Here is a 21,882-nt window from a genome sequence, read left to right on the forward strand (position 1 = left end):
AGGAACAATGGCACAAAACTCAAATGTAGACAAGTAAATTCAGACTGCACCAAATTTTTCTTCACCAACGTTGTAGTGCGAGAATGGAATAAGCTCCCACCATCAGTGGTCCAGTGTAACACGACTGACTCCTTTAAAAACAAGATCGACCGTCACTTCCTTGAACTTAATATTAACTAGAGTAGAAAAGCAACGTTTTGGAGCCATCTGATTAATGTAAAATCACTTAGGGGACAGACCACCTAGTCTGGACCATGGGGTCTGTGTGGTCTGATTTTCTATGTAAATCTATGTAAATCTTCTCTATTGTTGTACCCAATGGTCGTTAATTCAGTCTTTGTCTGTTTTGGTCCTTTTACACTTTATCTCTTCCTTTGTTGTTTTATTTGCAACAATAAACTATCAATCAATCAATCATCAACTTTATTTTCTACTAATACACTTGATCTTTACATTATTTCTCATTTTATATTTTCTTTTTCCCGCGTACATCCGGCACCCCGGGGACCAGCCGGGGGGGATGCTTGGGTTGAGTCCGCGGTATAAATACATCCTCCACGTGCCCCTAATTAAAGGTGAGGTGATGCCCGGCTTACCTGTTCTTTATGAGACCAATACCTTTATGCTGAGGTGGTAATAATGTTAAATCAAGCCTCCATTATGGCGGAAAAGAGGTGCAGTTGTGTGGGTTCCCGGGGAAGGGTTCTTGCCGTCCCTATATAGACCAAGCTCCCGGTTCTATTCCTCTCCTCCTTTAACTATTTCATGGCGTTAATGGCGTGTTGGGCTTATTTAGTTGCCTTTTAAGTGTGTTCAAAGGGTTGTGGTGTGTGCTGACTCGGTGTTCTTTCAATGTTATGGAAACTCTAGAATGACACCCGACTCCCTGAACCGATGATCGTACTTAACAGTCATTTATCGTACATCCGGCACCTCGACATTTCTTTCTCCCTTTTCCCCTTCTATTTTCATGCTTTCTCTGCTGTTATGTATGAGAATCTTGTAACGCAGCCTAGGTGTGGGGGGGGGATTTGACATAGGCCTATCTGAGTGAGTATTCCTGCTGTCAAAATAAAAAACTTGGCTGTGATGTATCTTCTATATATCAATGTTTAATATACCTCAAAATAAAACACAACTACTACTACTACTGTTATTATTATTATTATTGGTGGTAGTAGTAATATATCTTTTTTTCTTTGTTCCAGATATAGCAGCACGGGCAGACACACGCATCAGGGTATTGACGAGCCAGAGACACAGAGGCGCCCGATCTTTGCCCTCAGCCTTGTCTCACATTTCTAGACGTCAAACCAAGCTCTCTCTACCTCACACTGTCTCTACCACACAATATACAACCCACACGCTCATATTTTCATCCTCCCTCATATCTCAAACTCATACGTCTCCTTCCTCTTCTCCCTCATCCCTCCCCTATACTTCCCGACTCCCACTCAACCTCTCTAAACCTCACACACTCCTTTTCTCAACCTCCCTCGTATCTGAACCTCAAACCATCCCTTCCTCATCCTTCCCTTATACTTCCCAACTCCAATTCAACCTCTCTAAACCTCACACACTCCTTTTCTCAACCTCCCTCGTATCTCAACCTCAAACCATCCCTTCCTCATCCTTCCCTTATACTTCCCGACTCCAACTCAACCTCTCTAAACCTCACACACTCCTTTTCTCAACCTCCCTCATATCTCAACCTCGAACCATCCCTTCCTCATCCTTCCCTTATACTTCCCAACTCCAATTCAACCTCTCTAAACCTCACACACTCCTTTTCTCAACCTCCCTCGTATCTCAACCTCAAACCATCCCTTCCTCATCTTTCCCTCACACTCCAAGACCTCAACCTCAAGAAGACTCACCCTCAGGGCAGTTTGCTCTGAGAATGAACACCCAAGCAGAAGATCGGAACCCCAAGAGACCCAGGGAACAGGATGCCACAGTGAGCCCCCCAGCGAAGAAGACCCAGGGCTATAAGAAGACCCAGGCTGATAAAGAGGAAGGGGTCATGAGCGACTTTCAAGCGGAGCAGGAAGAAACTGGAAGCACTAACAAAGCATTTTCACCCATAAAGGAAGAAACTATGAGCGAAAGAACAGACAGAGGATTTCCACGTAAGGAAGATGAAACTATGAATGAAAGAACAGATGAACCATATTTGTCTGTAAAGGAAGAGGAAAGTATAAACGAAATGAGAACAGACCAAGCAGTTTCGGAGAAGGAAGAAGAAACTACGAGCGAAAGAAGAGACAAAAGATTTACACTTAAACAGGAGGAAACTATAGATGAAATGAGTACTGACAACACATACCCACTTAAACAGGAAGAAACTATAAACGAAAGAACAGACACGGGATTTTCGCCCATAAAACAAGAAACTACGAGTGAAACAAAAACACATAACACACTCCCACCTATAAAAGACAGAACCACTGACACAAAAAGCAGTCTACAAGGGAATCAAAACCCACAACCACTAATGGATTCGACACCAGCCAAACCAGTCCACACCAGTCCAGAAGGGGATCAAAACCCACATACATCTTCCACCACCCTACCAATGTATTCTAACACCCTTCAATCAGTCCGAACTCACAACACACCGAGACTAGACCACAAACACCCCATAGGCTCATTTTCACCTCTCGGTAGTACGGACTTTGCCACAGGGGGGTTAGGGGGTGTTCAGGGGGGGAAGGAGGAGGAGGAGGAGAGGAGGAGCCAGAAGGAGAAGAAGAGGTCGAGTCAGAAGAGGAAGAGGAAGCACTCAAGTGAGAAGAGGAATGTTCGACCGAATTATTTTGTGGGAATTCAGATCTCGAACCCGACAGTGAGTGTGTGTGTGTGTGTGTGTGTGTGTTATTGTTGATAGTAGTAATTGTATTGTTATTATTATTTTTTATTTGCTTATTTCACATGTTTATATTTGTTTCTCTTATTGTTATTATTATTATTGTTGTTATTTATGTTATATTTGTTACTTGTTTTATATTATCATTTTCTTCTTTTTCTTGTTATTTTGTTTCCTGTTCTTTTTCTATTAATTCTGCTTCTTGTATCTTCCTTTTTTTCTCCTATTTCGTGTTCTTCCTGTTTTTCTTATTATTCCTATTCTTGTTCCTCCTCATCCTCCTCCTCCTCCTCCTCCTTCTGCTACTTCACATATATTCTTCAAGTGCATTCAAGTCCAAGCATACATATATACCCCAAAGAACTACATCACATCACACATAACATAACGTCACATAACTCAACATGACACTCAACATAACATACATATATACCCCAAAGAACTACATCACATCACACAAAACATAACATCACATAACATGACACTCAACATAACATACATATATACCCCAAAGAACTACATCACATCACACATAACATAACATCACATAACATGACACTCAACATAACATACATATATACCCCCAAAGAACTACATCACATCACACAAAACATAACATCACATAACATGACACTCAACATAACATACATACCCCCAAAGAACTACATCACATCACACATAACATAACATCACATAACTCAACATGACACTCAACATAACATACATATATACCCTCAAAGAACTACATCACATAACTCAACATGACACTCAACATAACGTACATATATACCCCCAAAGAACTACATCACATCACACATAACATAACATGACACTCAACATAACATACCTACATACCCCCAAAGAACTACATCACATCACACATAACATCACATAACATGACACTCAACATAACATTCTACCCTAGAGAGGCTCACTGACCCCTCCTCCGCCCCCTTCCGCAGATCCACCGAGGGCTACTGAGGGTGCAGGAGGACTTGGTGGTGTGGGACGAGGCAATGTTCAGGACACTTGTCGATGTCGCCACGTCACACATTACCCTCCTTGTGGCGCACCTGGATGGCGATGAGGCCCTGGCAATGTGAGTCTGGGGTTGTTGGTGTTGATTCCTCTTGATTTCCTCTTGTTTTTGTTGGTTTCCTCTTTATTTTTCTGTTTTCCTCTTGACTTCCTCTTGACGTCCTTTTTTTCTCTCGCTCTTCCTTTTGATTTCCTCTTTTCTCTTGATTTCCTCTTGTTTTTTTTATTTTTGTTTTGTTTTTTCTTTCTTTCTCTTTCTTCTTTGTTTTCCTCCTTTTTCTCCTCTTACTCCTTACTCCTCTCTGTTTTCCTCCTCCTCTTCCTCTGCCTCCTCCTCCTTCTCTTCCTTGCTCCTCCTCCTCCTCATATGTGACTGATCTTTTTCTTCCTCTTCTTCTTCTTCTTCTTCTTAGGGCTGCTTCCATTCTATATCTTCTTCTTCTTCTTCTTCAAGCCAATTCTCTTATCATTAAAATAAAAAAAATGTCCATAGATTAATTAATATGAACTGCCGAGCCGACCTTAATGCCCCCCTTTGCCCCACAGTGCCAGCGCCGCCCTTGAGGAGAGTGCCAAGCGGTTAGGGGACGGCATCAGTGCCTGGCCCCTGCAGCTGACCTTCTCGGGGGTCAAAAGCTTCTCCAACCAGGTCAGGATCAGCAGGAGGTATTAGTAGTAGTAGTAGTAGTAGTAGTTGTTGTTGTCATGTGTGTGGAGACTGGAGAGAAAAAAATAATGAAAGAAAAATGAGATATAGAAAAGAAATACCATAATAATAATGATAATAATAACAGTAATGATAAACAAAACTCCCGCCAGGTCGTGTTCGCCTGCGTTGAAGAGGACGACCAGCACGAGCGTCTCCTAGACATGGCAGAGTGTGTGCGAAGGGTGTTCGAGGAGAGGGGAGTGTGCATGCCTGACACAAGAGATCTGCACCCGCACCTCACCATCGCCAAGCTCTCCAAGGCGCCACGGAGCAAGGGGAAGGTATGTAGGGGTGCAAGAGGGGGGTTGGGGTGTGTTTGGGTGGGTGGGGAACGGAGGTTGTTTGGGGGTAAGATTTTTTTATAGTTTGTTTTCTTGTGTTTGTGTTTTTTTGTTCTTCTTTTTTGTCATTAATATTATTGTTGTTGTCATTTCCTCCTCCTCATTCTTCTTTTTTTCTACTTCTTCTTCTCCTCCTCCTCTTTCCTTTCTTCCCTTCTTTCTTTCTCTTTCTTTGTCTCCTTTCCTTCTTTCTATTTCCCTTCCTTCCTTCCTCCCAGCTCCTCCTCCTTCTCCTTCTCTTCTTCCTTTCCCATCCTCTATCTTTCTATATCATCATCACCACCACCACCACCACCACCAGGACAGTAACACCAGCCTTCCCTCCTCTCCCCTACACCAGCCTGGTCCTAAGAAGATCGACCCGGCCTGTTACAGTCACCACCAGGACCTGCACTTTGGCACACAGACGGTAGCCGGCCTGCAGCTGCTGTCCATGAATAAGGTCAAGGATGAGTCACGGTACTACCACAGCGATAAGGAGGTCCTCTTTGGTGAGTCAGTGGAGAGTCAGTTGTGAGTCACTGATATTTATTTTTATTTTATTTTTATATTTACAATGAAGGAGGCTGCAGTGCTTCTTCATCATCCTTATCTGTGGCTTCATCATCTTCATCATTGTTATTTAAATAGATTAGATAAATTCTCAGCTCAAAGAACACTACTTAACCCCACCCACACACAACTAGGTAAATACACACTCATTCATAACTCACTCCCTTCTTCTCCCTCACAGATGTCAATTTCGATGAGGACAAGGACCACTCCGGCTGTTGCTTCCCTCGACGGCCAACCCTACCCCTCACACAACACCACCGATCATACTCCACCACCACCACCATCGCCAACACCACACAGCCACACACCACTGCAGAGGAGGAGGAGGAGGAGGAGGAGGGAAGGCCTGGTGCAAGGTGGATGATGCCTGTCGCTGGGGTGGCTACACTGATGGCAGCCGCACTCATGTTGGGATTTGCTCTGGCCAGACTGAGAGGAAACCAGTGAGTGTGTGTGTGGGGGTGGGGTGGGGAGGGTATGTGTGTGTGTGTGTGTGTGTGTGTGTGTTATTCTGTTTCCTTGTGTTTGTACTTTGTTTTTTCATTGTTTTGTTTTTGTTTTTTCTTCTATTTCCCATTCCTTCCTTTTTTTCTTTCTCTATTTCTTTATTTTCCTTCATTCTTTCCTTCTCCATGTTTCTGCTTTTTTCATCCTGTTTTTTTTCTTTTCTCTTTTCCTTCCTTCCTTTCTTCCTTTATTATTCTTTCTTTTCTGTCTTTTTTCTTTCCTTCCATCCTCCCTTCCTTCCTTCCTTCCTTCCTCTCCCTTTGAATGTTTCAACAAAAAAAAGAGAAAAATATAAAAGAAAATAAATGATGATGATAATGATACCTCAATCTTGTCAAACTACGTTACAAAGGTCAGGTTGCCTTGAATAATAATAATAATGACTAATAATGCTGTCTTGTTAGTGGATCTTAACATTTATTTATTTTTCTAGAATAAATAAAATATTTGTGTGGTCATTTTTTGCTTGTTATTTATTCCTCTTCTTAATCTTCTTGTTCTTCTTTCTCTTGTTCTTTTCTTCTTCATCTTGCTGTTCTTGTTCTTATTAATTCTCTTTTAACCTTCTTCTCCTCCTCCTCTTGATCCTCTCTCATGCTTATTCACACTTTTCTTCTCAATGTCAAGAAGTAGTATAAAAAAAATATATATAGTAGGAGGAGGAGGAAGAGAAATTACAGGTTTGGGTCTAAGTACGCACATGTACTCCTATTTATACTCGCACCTAAGTACACAAATTCATATACTATAAAATATTTGTATACTTGTTCTTGTACTAGGGTTAAAAGGTCCTCGGTGAGTGTAATTAACTCCAAGTACACGATACTGTTACGAGTACATTCGAGTACAACCGAGTGTTTGGTGTGAGATGACAAGGCAACAATAAACTATCAATCAATCAATCAAGAAAAATCAGAATGGTCATATCAGCAAGAAGTACATAAGAACACAGGGAGACTGCAAGAGGCCTATCTAGCCTACACCTACACCTGTCATTCTCGTCCGTGTATTTGTACTTGTGTATTCGAGTACATTACAAAAGCACTCGTATTTGGATTCAGGTCAAGGCAGTCCCGTGGTTTAAACTTAGGAATGAGAGGGCATTCCGTGACATAGGTCGGTATTACAAGACAAATTCGCCTCTCACATCATCAATTTCTAGAGGTCAAAGAAGGGGTCAGTCAGATTCTTATGAGTGTTTCTTCAGGTTCACGGTACAGGAGGAGGGTCAGTCTACCACCAGGGTCATAAAACTACTCCTGGAAATGCCCACAACTCCTACGAAAGCCTTGTCAAATATGTGTTCTTGGGCGGCGAAATGTCTTGTAATACCGACCTATAGTTGCAGTGTGTACTCTATCTCTGTATTCATTCCCATCTAGTGCTTGGGCAATGTTCTCTGTCCCCACGTTTTAGTGTCTTATTGTCCAGGGGGAGTTACCGCCCCCTCCCTTGTTGTGCTTTCCTTCCTACCATTGTATCATTTTAGTTTCATGGTGCTCCCTACACGTGTACTAATAGTTGTATAATCACACTCTGTCCTGCCTGGGGGTTGGGATGGCATGTTCCTCCCTTCTCCCTTGTTGTTTACCTGCAACAATAAACTATCAATCAATCAATCAAAGCGCTACAGGTCAAAAAAGAAGAGAGCCCATCCCAAGGCCCATCCTGACAGCCCAGACCGAGACCAAATTCACTCAGATCAACATTGACGTGACTTACCGCCAGCTGTTACCTCCCTGCCGTAGCGAGGTCAGAAGCACTATTTTCACCCATTACTCCCTTATTTTAACCCCGCTGATGCATATATAGTAAGAATCGGGGACATTAGGAGTATGTTAGTAGATAGGGTGACTACTTAAGAGGTGTGGCTGCTGTGATACAAGGTTACGGTGTAGTGTTTCCTCGTGCAATATGGTGGTAGGGGATTATTTTGCGTATTTTGGGGTATTTTGGGGGTTTAGGGGCTTGTGGTGTGTTGTGTGTTCGTATATGTGTTGGTATATTAATATATGTGGACCAGATAACATCATCTACTACTACTACTACTACTACCACCATTACTCCTCCTCTTTCTACTGCTGCTACTACTACTCCTACTACTACTACTACTACTACTACTACTACTACTACTACTACTACTACTACTACTACTACTACTACCACCACCACCATTACTCCTCCTCTTTCTACTGCTGCTACTACTACTCCTACTACTACTACTACTACTACTACTACTACTACTACTACTACTACTACTACCATTACTCCTCCTCTTTCTACTGCTGCTACTACTACTCCTACTACTACTACTACTACTACTACTACTATGACTACTACTACTATGACTACTACTACTACTACTACTACTTCTACTACTACACACACACACACACACACACACACACACACACATAAAAATTAAAAATGAAAATTAAAGATACAAAAAAAAGAATAAAAGAAAGGAAAAAAATTAAATAAAAAGAGGAATAAGGAAACTAATTAACTAAATAAATAAAAAAAAATACTCTAGTCAACCCTACAAACACACCATTTTCTCTCTCTTCCAGGATAGTGAAGGGCCAGGATGGTGAGGCAGTGAGGGTGGTGGTGGTGGTGGTGTGAGGTGTTGACGGCACTGTCCTGGCACCCTTGCGGCACCATGGAGGAGGTTCTGGAGGCACTGTTCCGAGAGGCATCGCCCAGCAAGCACCAGCACCTTAGGGTCGCTTGTACGCAGGCAAAAGGTGCGGTCGATGTTACGTTTTCTATGCAGGTGAAGATTGTGTGGATTTTAGAGTAGTGCTCCCTTATTTTTTTTTTCTTGTGGTATATACTACTATTACTACTACTATTTCTTGTTTTCTTTCTCCTTTTTTTTTTCTCCTTCCTGTTTTCTTTTATTTCCCTTCTTTCATACCTTACTACTGCTACTGCAACTATTACAGTGCTCCTCCTCCTCCTTTCCTCTATCTTTCTCCTCCTCCTCCAACTACTACTACTACCATGATGATTTAAAACAGAGCCAATCCCATGACTTATAATGAAATAACTCGTTTAATCTGATCAAAGAAAAAAAACTACTACCATTACTACTACTACCACCACTACTACTACTACCACTACTACTACTACTACTACCCAGATGTGTTGGAGTCCCAGGCTGGCTTGCTGCGGTCCCCCCCTTACCAGCTCCGTGCTCTCTGTCTCTCGGCACTGCAGGGAGCACTCGAAAGTCGGCAGTCCAAGCTGGTGTCCCTTGCTGTCTCGGGGTACTTTAAGGTGTGTGTGTGTGTGTGTGTGTGTGTGTGTGTGTGTGTGTGTATGTGTGTGCTTCCTCTGCTTCTTCTTGTGGCCTGTGATTCTTCTGTTCCCTATTCCTATATTTATTCAGCATTACCTTTTTTTTTTTTTTTTACCTCATACTTTGAATTCTGTTTAGTGTATATTTCTTCTTCTTTTTTTTCTTCTTCTTCTTCTTCTTTGACTATTCCTTCCTTATTTCTCTCTCCTTTATACTGTCCAACTTCCCAATGCAAGAATTGACAAGTAACTTCATTCTTTCATCTTTACTCCTCCTCCTCCTCCTCCTCCTCCTCCTACTACTACTACTACTACTACTACAACTACTACTACCACTACTACTACCACTACTACTACTACTACTATGACTACTACCATGATGATATAAAACAGAGCCAATCCCATGACTTATAATGAAATAACCTGTTTTATCTGACTGAAGAGTACCCGCTACTACTACTACTACTATTACTACTACTACTACTACTACTACCGCTACCCCTGCCTCCCCCAGATGCTCCGCGACACCCAGTTCCACAGCGGGTATGAGGAGGATGACGAGAGCACCTGGTTGGCCGCTCAGGTGTTGGCAACGCTCCACTCCCTCCACCTGCAGCCTGAGGACACGCAGGTGGACTTACTCAAGGTGTGTGGAGGAGGAAGAGGTTAGAAAAGGGGTAGAGAAAAACAGATATTATTAAGACTAGGGGAGGAGGAAGAGAAATTGGAAAAGAGGAAGAGAAAGAGAAGAAGGAGGAGGAGGAGGAGGAGGAAGAGGTTAGAAAGGAGGTAGAGAAAAACGTATATTAGTAAGACTTTAGAGGAGGAGGAAGAGAAAGAGAAGAAGGAGGAGGAGGAGGAGGAGAGAGGTAGAGAAAAACGTATATTAGTAAGACTTTAGAGGAGGAGGAAGAGAAAGAGAAGAAGGAGGAGGAGGAGGAGAGAGGAGGTAGAGAAAAACAGATATTAGTAAGACTTTAGAGGAGGAGGAAGAGAAAGAGAAGAAGGAGGAGGAGGAGGAGAGAGGAGGTAGAGAAAAACAGATATTAGTAAGACTTGAGAGGAGGAGAGAAAGAGAAGGAGGAGGAGGAGGAGGAGAGAGGTAGAGAAAAACGTATATTAGTAAGACTTTAGAGGAGGAGGAAGAGAAAGAGAAGAAGGAGGAGGAGGAGGAGGAGAGAGGTAGAGAAAAACAGATATTAGTAAGACTTTAGAGGAGGAGGAAGAGAAAGATTAGAAGGAGGAGGAGGAGGAGAGAGGTAGAGAAAAACAGATATTAGTAAGACTTTAGAGGAGGAGGAAGAGAAAGAGAAGAAGGAGGAGGAGGAGGAGGAGAGAGGTAGAGAAAAACAGATATTAGTAAGACTTTAGAGGAGGAGGAAGAGAAAGAGAAGAAGGAGGAGGAGGAGGAGGAGAGAGGTAGAGAAAAACAGATATTAGTAAGACTTTAGAGGAGGAGGAAGAGAAAGAGAAGAAGGAGGAGGAGGAGGAGAGAGGAGGTAGAGAAAAACAGATATTATAGTGCGCGCCAGCTAATTTGGCCCGTGAGAGGGAGGGCCGTGAAAAATGCTCATATGTCAAGTGAACGTATTTGGCTTTAATTAATGTGCGTCATTTAAAAAAAAAAACTTTTCAAAAGATATAAACACACACTAATATTATTTTAATTCAAACTGCAATGAGCTACACAGTGTACTGTTACTTATATATTTAGGTTATTATAAAACGGTGGAGAAAACGTGACAACAGTGTTCAACAGTGTTGTCGGGTCACGACCTCACTGACTCCTCCTCTGGCCCTCCCTGTTCCTCGGCCCAGCCATTCCACTTCCATCCACCACGCTGACTTCTACCTCTTAGGTAGTGTGGAAAAGAAGTCGATATTGTTGTAAGTAAATTATGAGGAGATAAATCTTTATCATGAAGTACAAAATCTTTTAAAATTGGTGACAGAGAGAGAGAGAGAGAGAGAGAGAGAGAGAGAGAGAGAGAGAGAGAGAGAGAGAGAGAGAGGAAGAGAAGAAGGAGGAGGAGGAGGAGGATAGAAATTACCTAGAGGAATAAAGATATAAGGAGGAGGGGGAGAAGGAGGAAATAAAAAAAAAAAAAACATAAGAAAACACAAACAATAAGAAAAACATCATCATCATCACTAACCCTTCCCCTTTGCCCCTGCCCCGCCCAACCCCATAGGTGGTCCTGAACATGAGCTGCGTGGCCGGGGTGAGCCTCTCGGGGCAGCTGGTGACGCAGGTGGTGGGCGTGTGCGGCCTGGCCTACGGGAGGGGCGGCGCGGCCCTCCGTACAGCAGCCCAGGCCGCAGCGTCCCAGGCCATCGCTAGGCTCGTCCGGCAGCTGAGTGAGTGTTAAGGGGGGATGGGGGGGTGGGGGTAGGGGGGATAGTGTTGTGTGTGTGTGTGTGTGTGTGTGTGTGTGTGTGTGTGTGTTGTATGGGGTAAGGTAAGTTTGTGTTGTGTGTGTGTGTTTGTCTCCCTATTTTTTTGTATATCTCTGTGTTGATTTTTAAGTTGTGTTTGTGTTTGTTCCTGGCCGTCTGTTTTTCTATTTCTTTCCGTGTTTTCCTCTGTCTATTTATTTATTTATTTTTGTATGTCTTTTTTTGTGTGTGTTTCTGTTTCTCTCTCTTTTATTTCATCTATTTCTGTCTCTCTGTCTTTCTTTTACCTGTTGTTATCTGTTATGTATTATCTATTGGGTTAGGCTGTGTTTATGTGTGTGTTTGTGTTTCCTATCTCCCTCATGCTGTCCAACTTCCCTATGCAAGAGTTGACCAGTAACCTCATTCTTTCACCCCTACTACTACTACTACTACTACTACAGTGATGATAAAAAACAGAGCCAATCCCATGACTCATAATGAAATAACCTGTTAAATCTGATAAAAAAAACTACTTCTACTACTACTACTACTACTACTACTACTACTACTACTACTATTACTACTACTACTACTACTGTTACTACTATTATTACAGAGGAGGAGAGTGAAGAGCAGGAGAAGCTATACCACAACAGATCGCCAGTTAAGAAGAAGGAAGAGGAGGAGGAGGAGGAGAAGAGGAAGAAGGAGGAGGAGGAGGAAGAGGAAGAGGAGGAGTGTGAATTTATAGCCCCGGCATTTGATGAGTCTGTTCCTGTCATTAATTTCATCGCTGACAAGTTGATGGAGGCAAAAAGGTGAGAGAGAGAGAGAGAGAGAGAGAGAGAGAGAGAATTCAGTCTTCCCATTCTCTTCTTGCTTTCATATATTTTTTCTCCCAACCATCAGACTTTAATTTTTCCTCTTTATTTATGGTATTTTATTTTTGCTATTATTTTCTGGTTTTGTTTTTCCCTTCCTTCTCAATATGCGACCAAGAAGTGAAAGAGTATTTGGATAAACTCGACACGAACAAGTCAACAGGACCTGACGGTTTGTCCCCGCGGTTATTAAAAGAGCTTAAACAACAAATACTTCAGCCACTCACTAACATATTCAACCAGTCTGTTCAATTGAAAAAGGTCCCGGAAGACTGGAAGATGGCGAACGTAACACCAATTTTCAAAAAAGGAGACAAAAGCGTTGCATTAAACTACAGGCCCATAAGTTTGACATCAGTGGCAGGAAAAATACTCGAAAAGATTATTAGAGACAATCTTGTTAAGTTTCTAGAAGACAATAATGTAATCTCCGACACCCAGCATGGCTTCAGAAACAAGCGCTCCTGCCTAATAAATTTACTAGACTTCTTCCAAGGTATATATAAGAACTGGGATGCCCACATCCCCAGTGATGTTATATACCTGGACTTTCAGAAAGCTTTCGACAAGGTACCGCACGAGCGACTCCTTAAGAAACTGCACTCGGCGGGCATTGGAGCCAATCTGATCGCGTGGATAAGAGATTGGCTCACCGACAGAAAACAACGAGTACTACTCAACGGACAGCCTTCCGATTGGCTTCCAGTCACTAGTGGAGTGCCTCAAGGGTCAGTGCTGGGACCCATTCTCTTCATCATATATATCAACGACCTCGAATCAGGACTGAAATCCACAATATCGAAATTTGCTGATGACACTAAGGTGGGGGGAAAGGCCCTCACAAAGACCGACTGTGAAATCATTCAGAAAGACCTCAATCACATTATCGAATGGTCGGAAAAATGGCAAATGTCCTTTAATGTTGACAAATGCAAAGTCATGCACATTGGGTCCAGAAATAATAACCACACATACATCATGAATGGAAAACCTCTGCAAGCGATGCAGGAGGAAAAGGATCTTGGAGTCACTATCAGCAGTGACCTGAAACACGCGAATCACTGTAAAAAAGCCTACAACAAAGCCAACACTATGCTCGGGTTCATAGCGAGGAACTTCGAGTGTAAAACGCCAGACGTGATGCTATCCTTGTATAATTCCATGGTAAGACCGCACCTCGAGTATGCAGTACAGTTCTGGTCTCCTAATTACAGAAAGGACATTGATTTACTGGAAAGGATTCAGCGACGCGCCACGAAAATGATACCAACCTTAAGGGCTCAACCGTACGAGGAACGACTCAAGCGACTCAATCTCTTTACATTAGAGAAAAGACGCCTACGAGGGGATATGATTCAAGTCTTCAAGTATCTGAAAAAATTCAATAACGTCGATTACTCCAATTTCTTTGAATTGCAAACCAACCTAAGAACTAGAAATAACGGTTTACCCATTCAGTCTAGTCGATGTAACACAGACATCAGAAGGAGTTTCTTTTCAAACCGAGTCATCCGTCACTGGAACAATCTTCCTTCAGAAGTAGTAAATGCGAATACTATCAACTCCTTCAAATATAGAATCAACCGTCACTTCGCTGCGTCGGGAGTAAACTGAATATTGAGTTGCTTTCATCTGCTCCTCAATATCGAGGTGCTTTCATCTACTCCTCAATGTCGAGGTGCTTTCATCTGCTCCCCAGGCCCCAGGCTGTCGAGCAGATTAAATCACCAAAGCGGGCAACCTCGTAATGAGCCAATAGGCTTTCTGTTGCCTGCGTTTCCATGTTTCCTCCTCCTCCTCCTCCTTCTTCTTCTTCCTTTTCTCCTCCTTCACCTCCTCCTTCTACCTTTTCTCCTCCTTTTTCTTCCTTTTCTCCTCCTCCTCCTTCCTTTTCTTTTCTGTTTTTATTTTCCCTTCCCTTCTTCCTCCTCCTCCTCCTTCTTCTACCTTTTCTCCTCCTTTTTCTTCCTTTTCTCCTTCACCTCCTCCTCCTCCTCCTCCTTTTTCTTTTCTGTTTATTTTCCCTTCCCTTCCTCCTCCCTCCTCCTTCCTTTTGTTTTATCTTCCTCTTTTCTCCCTCCTCCCTAACCTCCTCCTCCTCCTCCTCCCATTTCTTTTCTGTTTATTTTCCCTTCCCTTCCTCCTCCTCCTCATTCTTCCTTTTATTTTATCTTCCTCTTCTCTTCCTCCTCCCTCACCTCCCCCTTCCTTTTCCTCCTCCTCCTTCCTCCCTCTTCCTCCTCTCACCCCTCCTTCCTTCCCCTTTTCCCTCCTCAGCCCTTTACTTTCCCCTTCCGCCAGGCATGAGGATGACAAGAAGGGCCCTGAGATCCCTGCTCTTTACCTGCTGGAGTGCACCAAGACCCTGCTGACCTGCCTCTCCCAGCCCCAGACCCTCATACACCTGCATAAGCCATCGGAAGCCACCTCCTTAGCCTCCTCTGCAGGTGAGTGTGTATTAACCTAGTTGGAGTTTTACAGGGCCTGGGCTTACGCTCGTGTGGTCCCGTCTCCATATCTGTATTTGTCCACCTTAAGTTGTGCACAGTTTTGCATTCCTTTCCTTTGTTTCTCTCCTTTGTTTCATCTTCCTACACTTCATTTCACCTTTATTTTTCATCCTTAATTCCTCTTCACTCTCGTTTGCGTTCTCTTCCTACACTTCCTTTCACTTTCATTTTCCATATTTCCTTCTCCTTCCTTTGCTTCATCTTCTCATCTTTCATTCCTCTGTTTATTCTCTCTCCTGCATCTGTCTTGTACACCTTAACATCTGTGTCCTCTTCCCCAGGTCCTCCGGGTTACTGCAGCACCCTTCTCACCGGGGCGCTGTGGCAGAGGCTGTGTCCGGCCCTGGTGGCACTGCTGGGCACTCCCGTCTCCCAGCGGCTGGCCAGGGCATCCGGCCGCGCGGAGGGCCAGATGGGGCGTGGGTCAGGGTGCATGGCTCACCCCGGCCCTCTCTTTAATAACCAGCAAGCCAGGGCCATTTATAGGTGTGTGAGAGAGTGTGTGTGTGTGTGTGTGTGTGTGTGTGTGTAGAAAGTTGGAAAGTTTCGTTTAGGCGGCGCAACATCTGTGGTCATATGCCGGAGAGAGACGGAAAGGGAAGGAATCATAGGAGAAGGGAACAGATCCCAGGAGATGGGACACAACCCCTGATTAATACCTGGTACCCATTCACTGCTGGGTGGACAGGGGCGTAGTGTATCAACGTACATAAAAACAACTAACTGTGTATGTATGTATGTATGCATATTAAAAAAAAGCCACCTACATAACCACTGATATAAGTATGTATGTGTATGTATGTATGTATGTTCATGTTATAATTCTACCACTACCATCACCACCACCACTATCACCACCACCATAACCACCAAGACAAACAGTATCACCACCACCATCATCTTACCCCCCAGCGTGGTGTGTGGGCTGGTGGTGACGATGGGAGGTGTCGGGGAGATGCGTCCTGTGTTGGAGAGCCTTCTACACCGCATGCTGCTCTACCCTCCACCGCAGTGCCGACAGGACGCCCTCAAGGCCATCACTGAGGTAAGTTCCTATAGTGTTTTGTTAGGTTAAGTTTAGGGTATCTTCAGACACATGATAGCCAGCACCTCATGGTATAAATCAATAAAGAATGACCTCACTTTGTTGTATATTAAGTCTCATTAGTAAGGAAGCATATATGAATTTTCTGAGTCAAGACCTATAGTAACTGTTTGGGGTTTTGTTAGGTTAAGTTTAGGGTATCTTCAAACACATGATAGCCAGCACCTCATGGTGTAAATTAACAAAGAATGGCCTCACTTTGTTGTATATTAAGTCTCATTAGTAAGGAAGCATATATGAATTTTCCGAGTCAAGACCTATAGTAACCGTTTTGGTTTGGATAGGTTATGTTAGGTTAAGTTTAGGGTATCTTCAAACACATGATAGCCAGTACCTCATGGTATAAATTAACAAAGAATGGCCTCACTTTGTTGTATAGAAAGTCTCATTAGTAAGGAAGCATATATGAATTTTCTGAGTCAAGACCTATAGTAACTGTTTGGGGTTTCAATAGGTTATGTTAGGTTAAGTTTAGGGTATCTTCAGACACATGATAGCCAGCACCTCATGGTATAAATCAACAAAGAATGACCTCACTTTGTTGTATAGAAAGTCTCATTAGTAAGGAAGCATATATGAATTTTCTGAGTCAAGACCTATAGTAACTTTTTGGGGTTTTGTCAGGTTAAGTTTAGGGTATCTTCAAACACATGATAGCCAGCACCTCATGGTATAAATCAACAAAGAATGACCTCACTTTGTTGTATATTAAGTCTCATTAGTAAGGAAGCATATATGAATTTTCTGAGTCAAGACCTATACCTAGTAACTGTTTTGGTTTGGATAGGTTATGGTAGGTTAAGTTTAGGGTATCTTCAAACACATGATAGCCAGCACCTCATGGTATAAATCAACAAAGAATGGCCTCACTTTGTTTTATAGAAAGTCTCATTAGTAAGGAAGCATATTGATAGCCAGCACCTCATAGTATAAATCAACACAGAATGACCTCACTTTGTTGCATAGAAAGTCTCATTAGTAAGGAAGCATGGCAAAACTTAAGAATAACCACTCCAAACCAATATTCTTAGTAATTTAGCACGTGAAAGAATTATCATTATAATGCATTTTCGTGTACGTTTTACCTTGGGGAGAGGCCAGGGGGGCAAGCCTCTTTAATTATAGAGTTAGGTGGCTTGGATTTTCTAAGTCCATTGTTATTGTTTTCCAACCGCCTCTATACACAGACTGAGTCTCATTAGTAAGGAAGCATATATGAATTTTCTGAGTCAAGACCTATAGTAACTGTTTGGGGTTTTGTTAGGTTAGGTTAGGTTAAGTTAAGAGTATCCTCAAACACATGATAGCCAGCACCTTGTGGTATAAATCAACAAAGAATTACCTCACTTTGTTGTATAGAAAGTCTCATTAGTAAGGAAGCATATATGAATTTTCTGAATCAAGACCTATAGTAACTGTTTGGGGTTTTGTTAGGTTAAGTTTATTGTATCTCCAAACACATGATAGCCAGCACCTCATGGTATAAATCAACAAAGAATGACCTCACTTTGTAGCATAGAAAGTCTCATTAGTAAGGAAGCATATATGAATTTTCTGAGTCAAGACCTATAGTAACTGTTTTGGTTTTGTTAGGTTATGTTAGGTTAAGTTTAGGGTATCTACAAACACATGATAGCCAGCACTTCATGGTATAAATCAACAAAGAATGACCTCACTTTGTTGTATAGAAAGTTTCATTAGTAAGGAAGCATATATGAATTTTCTGAGTCAAGACCTATTGTATCTGTTTTGGTTTTGTTAGGTTAGGTTAGGTTAAGTTTAGGGTATCTTCAAACACATGATAGCCAGCACCTTATGGTCTAAATCAACAAAGAATGACGTCACTTTATTGCATAGAAAGTTTCATTAGTAACGAAGCATATATGAATTTTCTGAGTCAAGACCTTTAGTAACTGTTTTGGTTTTGTTAGGTTAAATTTAGGGTATCTACAAACACATGATAGCCAGCACCTCATGGCATAAATCAACAAGGAATGACCTCACTTTGTTGTATAGAAAGTCTCATTAGTAAGGAAGCATATATGTATTTTCTGAGTCAAGACCTATTCTATCTGTTTTGGTTTTGTTAGGTTAAGTTTAGGGTATCTACAAACACATGATAGCCAGCACCTCATGGTATAAATCAACAAGGAATGACCTCACTTTGTTGTATAGAAAGTCTCATTAGTAAGGAACATGGGCGTCCGCAGAAAAAAATGCAGGGGGGGGCAATGTTGTCCTGACTCCTGAGATTGCTGTCCTGGGGGAGGGGTCTGAGGGGAGGGGGTGTCCCCCTCCCCGTTGGAAAAAATTTTGCTCCCAGGAAAGAGCTTAGATGCAAAATGGTGGCACTTTTTCATCTGACAGAGTAGCTCAGTTTGTGTTCCGAGAGTAGTAATCTACTCTAACTGAATGAACTGGTGAGAAATGTTTATGTTCTTTTATTCATTTTGTATTTTCCATGTAATTTTTTCAATTTTTTTATTTTCCAGGGGGGCAATGCTTGCCCTTCTATGGGCGCCATGGTAAGGAAGCATACATGAATTTTCTTAGTCATGACCCGTAGTAACTGTTTTGGTTTTGATAGGTTATGTTAGGTTAAGTTTAGGGTATCTACAAAAACATGATAGCCAGCACCTTATGGTATAAATCAACAAAGAATGACCTCACTTTGTTGTATAGAAAGTCTTATTAGTAAAGAAGCATACATGAATTTTCTTAGTCAAGATCTATAGTAACGTGTTTCATTAGGTTATGTTAGGTGAAGTTTAGGGTATCCTCAAACACATGATAGCCAGCACCTCATGGTATCAATCAACAAAGAATGACCTCACTTTGTTGTATAGAAAGTCTCATTAGTAAAGAAGCATACATGAATTTTCTGAGTCAAGACCTATAGTAACTGTTTTGGTTATGTTAGGTTAAGTTTAGGGTATCTTCAAACACATGATAGCCAGCACCTCATGGTATAAATCAACAAAGAACTACCTCACTTTGTAGCATAGAAAGTCTCATTAGTAAGGCAGCGTATATGAATTTTCTGAGTCAAGACCTATAGCAAATGTTTTGGTTTTGTTAGGTTATGTTAGGTTAAGTTTAGGGTATCTACAAACACATGATAGCCAGCACCTTATGGTATGAACACCTTCCTATTAATCTTATATACAAAAAGAGAGATCACTCCTTTGTTCCTTTGTTGTTAAAAAAAAAAAAAAAAATCCTCTCTTATCTTCCCTTACAGCTCCTTGGCAATCCGATGAAGTTAGTGCAGCTGGCGGGCCCCATCTTGTACCCAGACCCACGGAACCCACACCAGAACGACATGGCCCTCTTCAGGCTGTGAGTGTGTGTGTGTGTGTGTGTGTGTGTGTGTGTGTGTGTGTGTGTTTGTATGTATGTATGTGGTTGTGTGTGTGTATAAAAAAGATGAAAATGATGTGTCTGTGTGTGTGTGTGTGTGTGTGTGTGTGTTTACTATTTTTTTCATATATACCTTTCTTCTGCTGCACACACACACACACACAAACACAAACACTTTTTCTCACCTACAAACACACAAACACACTTTATTTCTCACACACACACACACACACACACACACACACACCCTTCCTACACCCCCCAGCACCCCATATCACCCTACCCATCCCCCTACAGTGTAATGGACAGCCTGGGGGAATGTGCGCGGTGCAGTGAGCCAGGTGTACAGAGGGTGCTGGTGGGGGCTGTCTCGGCCCTCCTCGCGTCCCTGGAGCAGCTCACCTTGGGCGGCTCCCTCTCAAAACATCATGTGGGCCTCACCAATGCCCTATACGCCAGGCTGGAGGATGGCGACTACTCTGGTGAGGATAAGGGGGATATATTAGTCCTTTTTTATACTTTTTATATGGCTAAGGAAAAAAATACTGTATCAAGACACCTCTCCACCTGAAGGCTTTAAATTGATGTCTCGTTTGGCCACTCCTTACTTCTGTTGTTGATGACGTTATATGACCTGCCCGAGCTTGTGTTGTTCTTGATTATGAAAATATTTTTAACTTTTCTGCTACTACTACTACTACTACTACTACTACTATGATGATATAAAACAGAGCCAATCCCATGACTCATAATGAAATGACTCGTTTTATCTGATCGCAAAAAAATACTACTACTACTACTACTACTACTACTACTACTACTACTACCACTGCTACTACTTTCGCAGGTCCACTTACTTACGAGAACAAGACGAAACTGCCGAAGTACGAGGCGCAGGAGGGACCCCGGACCCCCCATGACCCCCCCTCCCCCTCCCTGGATGACCTCTCGCAGAAGGAAGAGGAGGAGGAGGAGGAGGAGGAGGAGGAGAAGGAGGAGGAGGAGGAGGAAGATGGAGGAATTGGAGATAGTGAAGAAGGTAAGTTTAAGGAGGAGGAGGAGGAAGAGTAAGAAAAAAGAAGAAGGAAGAAGAGGAATAATAATAATAATAATAATAATAATAATAATAATAATAATAATAATAATATAATTTTCTCTAAACTTCAAGATGGAAATACCGAGCAGATGAAGAGCAAGCAGAGAAGGAAGAAGAGGAGGAGGAGGAAGAAGAGGGAAGAAGAGGAGGAGGAAGACACAGATGCCTCAGGGGACACGGAGGGGCCTGAGGATGGAGAATCTGAGGAGGAACAGTTTGAGTCCGCCAGCGAGGAGGCCGAGCAGCAGAGGGAGGAGAGAGAGGCATTGAGGCTGCACAGGCTGAACGAAACACTGCAGTCCACCTCCAACCTGCGCCTGGTGTGTGTGTGTGTGTGTGTGTGTGTTGTATGAATAATCCAAGTTTTGTAGTGTTCTGTCTCTATATATGTATCTACTTTTACTCAACATGTTTAACTAAATACTCACTCACTCACTCACCCATCCTCACCCCTTCCTCACCCATCAGATAGTGGATGAGGAGGCAGCGCGGGAGTGCGAGAACGCCCGCCACTTCACCTCCACCCTCTGCGCCCTCCTGCCGTCCCTGCTGGCGATACGCAGCACAGTGGAGGTCGACCAAGCCATCCTGGAGTTCTCGTCAAAGTACTGCGAAGGTGTGTGTGTGTGTGTGTGTGTGTGTGTGTTTCTGTATTTCTTTTTTTTCATTCTTTGTTTCTCTTTGCTTTTTTCCTTTCCTTTCTTCCTTCCTTTGTTTTTCATATTTTTTTGCCTTTTCTTTCTTTTCTTCTCTCTATCCCTTCCTTCTCTCCTCCCATTCCTTCCTTTCCTTCCCCTTGCATCTTCCTCTTTCTCTCTCCCTTTCCTTTCCCTTCCTCCTTCCTTCTTTCCCTCACTCCCTTTCCTCCTAACCTCTTATCCATTCCCTCCTCCTCCGCAGGGGTGTTCACGGCCACCACTCAGGAGGGGTGTCAGCCACAGGTGATTATTAACGCCGATGGAATCTACCTGACGACCTACACTGCCCTGTCCCTGAACCTACAGCTGATCAAAGGAGGCCAGTACTGTGACCCTGCCCTGCCGCTCCCTCTCACACAGGTAAGGTAATGAGGGGACAGGTGAAGAGGAGGAGGAGGTAATAAGTTGTCTTTCTTTTCTTTCATTCTCTTTCTTTGTCTAGTTATGGAGGAGGAGGAGGAGGAGGAGGAGGAGGAGGAGGAAGACCCTTACTAACACCACTATAACACTTCTGACACCTCTTACTAAACTACT

General features: G+C 42.7%; 2 protein-coding genes across 4 annotated transcripts in view; both read left to right on the plus strand.

The window, feature by feature from the left end:
* The first annotated feature begins 432 nt into the window (after nt 1–432).
* LOC126985660 (uncharacterized) lies at nt 433–6,474 on the plus strand. The gene is made up of 7 exons (XM_050840811.1): nt 433–575; nt 1,209–2,845; nt 3,829–3,965; nt 4,451–4,553; nt 4,724–4,894; nt 5,295–5,445; nt 5,688–6,474. The coding sequence occupies exons 1-7, from the start codon at nt 521–523 to the stop codon at nt 5,954–5,956; spliced, it is 2,523 nt and encodes an 840-aa protein (XP_050696768.1). The 5' UTR covers nt 433–520; the 3' UTR covers nt 5,957–6,474.
* Nucleotides 5,814–21,882, plus strand: part of LOC126985659 (brefeldin A-inhibited guanine nucleotide-exchange protein 3-like) — a 33,283-nt gene continuing 17,214 nt past the window's right edge. For 2 of the 3 annotated variants that reach the window (XM_050840807.1, XM_050840810.1), the window contains exons 1-15: nt 7,636–7,768; nt 8,587–8,763; nt 9,162–9,298; nt 9,834–9,965; nt 11,512–11,677; nt 12,315–12,516; nt 14,881–15,026; nt 15,371–15,575; nt 16,002–16,134; nt 19,436–19,533; nt 19,852–20,036; nt 20,402–20,593; nt 20,723–20,970; nt 21,119–21,266; nt 21,551–21,708. In XM_050840807.1, coding sequence (XP_050696764.1) covers nt 8,679–8,763; nt 9,162–9,298; nt 9,834–9,965; nt 11,512–11,677; nt 12,315–12,516; nt 14,881–15,026; nt 15,371–15,575; nt 16,002–16,134; nt 19,436–19,533; nt 19,852–20,036; nt 20,402–20,593; nt 20,723–20,970; nt 21,119–21,266; nt 21,551–21,708 — 2,235 coding nt within the window. In that variant the 5' untranslated portion in view covers nt 7,636–7,768; nt 8,587–8,678. Of the gene's footprint in view, nt 5,953–7,635; nt 7,769–8,586; nt 8,764–9,161; nt 9,299–9,833; nt 9,966–11,511; nt 11,678–12,314; nt 12,517–14,880; nt 15,027–15,370; nt 15,576–16,001; nt 16,135–19,435; nt 19,534–19,851; nt 20,037–20,401; nt 20,594–20,722; nt 20,971–21,118; nt 21,267–21,550; nt 21,709–21,882 lie in introns of those variants that run through there. The other variant, XM_050840808.1, reaches the window with a different exon arrangement.

This window comes from Eriocheir sinensis, chromosome 60, assembly GCF_024679095.1.
Source record: "Eriocheir sinensis breed Jianghai 21 chromosome 60, ASM2467909v1, whole genome shotgun sequence".
In the NCBI taxonomy this organism is placed as follows: domain Eukaryota; kingdom Metazoa; phylum Arthropoda; class Malacostraca; order Decapoda; family Varunidae; genus Eriocheir; species Eriocheir sinensis.

Bases quoted from the DNA above. Each gene is read 5' to 3' on its own strand.
- LOC126985660 (XM_050840811.1), top strand. From the start codon at position 521: ATGCTTGGGTTGAGTCCGCGGTATAAATACATCCTCCACGTGCCCCTA. The intron at 2,846-3,828 runs GTGAGTGTGTGT...CCCCTTCCGCAG, and splicing joins TTCAGATCTCGAACCCGACA to ATCCACCGAGGGCTACTGAG. The intron at 3,966-4,450 runs GTGAGTCTGGGG...TTTGCCCCACAG, and splicing joins GGCGATGAGGCCCTGGCAAT to TGCCAGCGCCGCCCTTGAGG.